Source organism: Myzus persicae, unplaced genomic scaffold (genome assembly GCF_001856785.1).
Source record: "Myzus persicae strain clone G006 unplaced genomic scaffold, MPER_G0061.0, whole genome shotgun sequence".
Classification (NCBI taxonomy): domain Eukaryota; kingdom Metazoa; phylum Arthropoda; class Insecta; order Hemiptera; family Aphididae; genus Myzus; species Myzus persicae.
In genome coordinates, this window is record NW_019101869.1 from 1 (window position 1) to 4,637 (window position 4,637).

The window sequence follows — 4,637 nt, forward strand, 5'->3', positions numbered from 1 at the left end:
ATGCTTTCGATGCTTGGCGGAGGGTCATTGGGCTCCTAAGTGTAAATCATCAATAGTATGTTCTCAGTGCTCACGCAAACACCACACATTGATCCATACAGATGAAGTCGCCGCAACCACCACGAAGGAAGACATCGTTCCGGTTGCTGATCAGACAGCGTCAGCGCCGACTTCTTGTGTTGGACAGCTCGACTCTCATTCTGTATTGCTGGGTACGGCACTCGTTCAGGTTCGTGACCATGGAGGTACCCTACATACTGTTCGTGCTTTAATTGACTCTGCGTCTCAAATGAGTGCTATTACGTCATCATGCACGACTCGTCTTGGGTTGCGTGTATCAAGTTGGACGGCACCGGTAACAGGGTTGTCCGGTGCGTCAGTTCCTAATACTCTTGGTATTGTGGAATGTAATGTACAGCCTCGGTATTCTGAGGAACCGGTGTTCCCTGTAAAAGCGTGGGTGTTCTCGACGATCACAGCAAGTATGCCACGACAACCGTTGTCTCGCGCTGTGTTTGAAAAGTACCGACATTTAGCGTTAGCTGACCCTTCCTTTACAATTCCTGGTGACATTGACTTGTTGTTGGGTGCAGACATATTTGCCCAGGTCTTGGATGGCAAACGTGTGTCCGTCGGGGAGGCGTGGCCAGTCGCGTTTGGTTCCGTCTTCGGGTGGATAATTATTGGACCCGTCCCTTATAATACTTCGAAATCACCACACTTATGCCCTACATCGATGTTGAACTGCATTTCTGTGGAATCATTACTTGAAAAATTTTGGAAGGTTGAAGAGCCTGAGGTAGCACCCGAAATATTCACCGAGGAAGGTCAATGTGAATCAATGTTTCGTGCGGGGTGCATTCGTTCCAGTTCCGGCCGTTTTACAGTTCCTCTCCCCTTTCGTCAACCCGTGGATGACGAGGTTTTCCGTGGTTCCCGTACGGTTGCGCTCAAGCGGTTTGAGTATTTAGAGAGAAAGCTGTCTGCTGACCAAAGACTCCATGAACTATACACTCAATTCATGTCAGAGTACAGCTTATTAGGGCACATGTCGCTCGCTTCTAGTCCCGGAGCGTACTTTATACCACATCATGCTGTGTACCGACCGTCAGAAACGGATCCGAAAATTCGGGTTGTGTTTGATGCGTCCGCCCGATCTTTTAATGGTACGTCATTAAACAACTGTCTATTACCTGGTCCAAAGTTGCAACGTGACGTCGTGGACGTGTTGCTTCTGTTCCGTTTGTTGAGGTATGTCTTCACAACAGACATTTGCAAAATGTACCGACAAATTTTAATTGCCCCGGAACAACGTAGATACCAACACATTCTTTGGCGTGCGTCGCCACACGATCAGCTGCAAGAATATCAACTTAACACGGTCACATATGGTGTAAATTGCGCACCGTACCTCGCCATTCGTGTATTACAACAAATTGCTAATTCCGACTGTGCTGACTTTCCTTCCGTCCGTAAGGCATTATTGTTTCACACATATGTAGACGACATATGCGTCGGTGCCGATTCTGAAGATGCCGCTGTAGAATTGCAGTCTGCGCTGATCACTGTTCTCGGCCGAGCTGGATTGGAACTTAAGAAGTGGTCCAGCAATACTCAATCTGTTCTGAATCACGTGCCTCCGGAAGACAAAGTCAACGGCGCGTTGCCATTTGATGAAGGCGATGGGGTAAAAGTATTAGGTCTCCGTTGGAATCCACGTGATGATTCGTTTGGTTATGGATTCCAGAACGAGAAGATGGTGGCCACAAAAAGAGGAATGTTATCTTTGATAGCCCGGATATTTGATCCTTTAGGACTTTTATCACCTGTTGTTTTCTTTGCGAAACATCTAATGAAATTGGTGTGGAAGGCTAATGTCTCCTGGGACGAACCACTGCCAATTTCCGTCAATGAAGTTTGGCACCAATTCGTGTCCGAATTGCCAGAATTACAAAAGATATGTATTCCACGCTTTGTTAACACGCGCTCGGGTATTCGTGTGATACTATGTGGTTTCTGCGACGCGTCCGAGCGTGGATACGCAGCTGTCGTTTATATCCGCTCTGAAAATTCGTCTGGTACCCCTTTCGTGTCCTTATTGGGTTCCAAGACCAAACTAGCCCCGATGGCTGCGTCAACGATCCCGCGATTGGAGCTATGCGGCGCAGTCCTGCTAGCGAAGTGGATGTCTCGCATCAAGGGGACATTAAACGCGGAGGTGGAAGTTGTTGAAACTCACGCTTGGTCTGACTCCACAATCGTACTTAATTGGTTGGCCGTACGCCATGCGATGTTCAAGATTTTTGTGTCCAATAGGATCCATCAAATACAATCGCTATTGCCGGATTGTCAGTGGCACCACGTACCCTCAGAAAATAATCCGGCTGATTGTGCTTCAAGAGGATTGTCACCCGCAGAACTAGTGGACAACGTATTGTTTTGGAGCGGCCCAACGTTTCTCAATTCACCAACCGCTGAATGGGTCGTCCGTGTTCCTTTTATCGAGCCAGATCAGCTCCCTGAGGCCAAGATGGAGAACCCCGTGGTCTTACTAGTCGAGACCGAACCGGAATGGTACTCCCGTTTCTCGTCGTATGTGCACATGATTCGTGTCGTCGCCCATGTCCGACGTTTCATCTCCCTCTGTCGTCGCCGCCCGCAAGTCTTTGAGTGTTATCTCACGCGCGGTGAGCTCGATTCGGCGTTACTGTCAGTAGTCCGATTCTCCCAACAGTCCTTCTTCAGCAGACTTCACGGTGAATTAAGTTGTTCGAAACCAATATCGACTCGGCATGTGGCCCGACTCCGACCTTTCCTTGACGAGAATGGTATAATCCGGGTCGGTGGTCGACTTTCCAATGCTGAATTATCAATGGAACAACGACATCCCGTCCTGTTGGCGAAGTCGTCTCATTTATCAATTCTATTAGTACGTCATTGGCATGACCTTACCGGCCATAGTGGCCCACGAGTTATGACAGCTCTTCTGGGACGTCAATATTGGATTATGTCGCTGGGCACTTTGATCCGTACCGTCATAAGTCACTGTACCCGTTGCGTGAGATTGTCAGCCATCAATCCTCAACCGGTCATGGCCGATTTGCCACGATCCCGAGTAACTGAATGTCGCCCTTTTTCCCGTGTAGGGATTGATTTTGCGGGACCATTGTTGATGAAGGAGCATCGCCTCCGGAAGGCTCGTCAGTACAAAGTATATGTGGCGGTCTTTGTATGCTTCGTAGTCAAGGCGGTACACCTCGAGGTCGTATCTGACCTGTCCACCGATGCCTTTATTGCAGCGTTAAATCGTTTTGTGGCTCGTCGTGGTCTTCCCGTCGACATTTACTCGGACTGTGGAACTAACTTCGTTGGCGCTGCAGCTCAGCTTAAAGAACTGGTTAACCATCCTGACAACCAAGATCGATTGTCTGCCACCATACAAGCTGTTTGGCACTTCAACCCCCCTGGCGCACCGCATTTTGGTGGACTTTGGGAGGCGGCAGTCAAGTCGGCAAAGTCCCTTCTGGTCCGGATCATGGGGGAGCATACGTTTACTCTTGAAGAATTCAACACCATGTTATGCCGTGTGGAGGCCATATTAAACTCTCGGCCGCTCGTCCCCGGTTCCACTGATCCAAACGAGGTAGACTATCTATCGCCGGGACATTTCCTCATAGGTCAGCCGTTACTAGCAGTACCCGAGGAACCCGTTTCGCCCTCTCAGCGTTCGCTAAGTAACCGCTGGAAGCTCATTAATCAGTGCGCCCAAGCTTTTTGGCGCCGCTGGAGGGACGAGTACCTGCAGACCTTGCAGACGAGGGGACGATGGACGGCTGATGCTCCAAATTTGGCGGTTGACGATATAGTCGTTGTCAAGGATCCGCAGGCACCACCGTTAACCTGGCGTATGGCCCGTGTAATAGAGACAGTGCCGGGTGCCGACGGTGTCGTGCGCGTAGTGCGCCTTCGGACGCCAACAGGTCTCTTGACACGTCCAGTCGCAAAGGTGGTAAAACTGCCTACTGCGTAACTCTCATCCTCAGTTCCTGATCTATGTAATTTATAACAACCTCTTTATTTATTTAATCTTTAATATTTTATGGTAAAATGCATGCCACGCTCGAAACTTTGATGGGGCTCTACACAGAGGTTCCATTGGCTCGTAGTTCGGCGGGGGAGGTACTAGCATTTGACCCAAAATATAAAAGGGTACGATTTAATTATTCGTGAACTGTGTTTTATGGACCCCGGTCATTACCATGTATACTGTATTGTTTGCACCTCCACCGCCACATTGTGTATCTATTACTATTTGATGTATATATATGTATATTTGTTTTTTTTTGTATTCACACTCAACATTCATCATCGCTCGACCGAAAGTTGTCATACGTCTCCGTATCCCAAGGGGGAGCATGTTCGCGACTCGTATATCGGGCCGTCTCCGTGAACAATAATGATGTACCCAATCCGCGCTTCAGCCGATAACAACGGTTGACAGATAAGTACGCGTAATATCACCGGCGGCGCGAACCGACGGACGCCGACGGCGTCCGTGTTGCGTCTGATGTCCATTCGAGCCGCCTGTTGTCGTGTGTCCGGCGTCGGCGCTTTTGTGTCTGTTGTCGCCTCTCTCG

At 49.3% G+C, this 4,637-nt stretch overlaps 1 protein-coding gene across 1 annotated transcript; it reads left to right on the plus strand.

Annotated features, from left to right (window-relative positions):
• Nucleotides 1-67: 67 nt before the first annotated feature.
• Nucleotides 68-4,030, plus strand: LOC111030620 (the record flags this gene model as incomplete). The annotated part of the gene is made up of 1 exon (XM_022310206.1): nt 68-4,030. A coding segment is annotated over one exon (3,963 nt), but the record flags the coding sequence as incomplete, so codon positions are not given.
• Nucleotides 4,031-4,637: the final 607 nt, after the last annotated feature.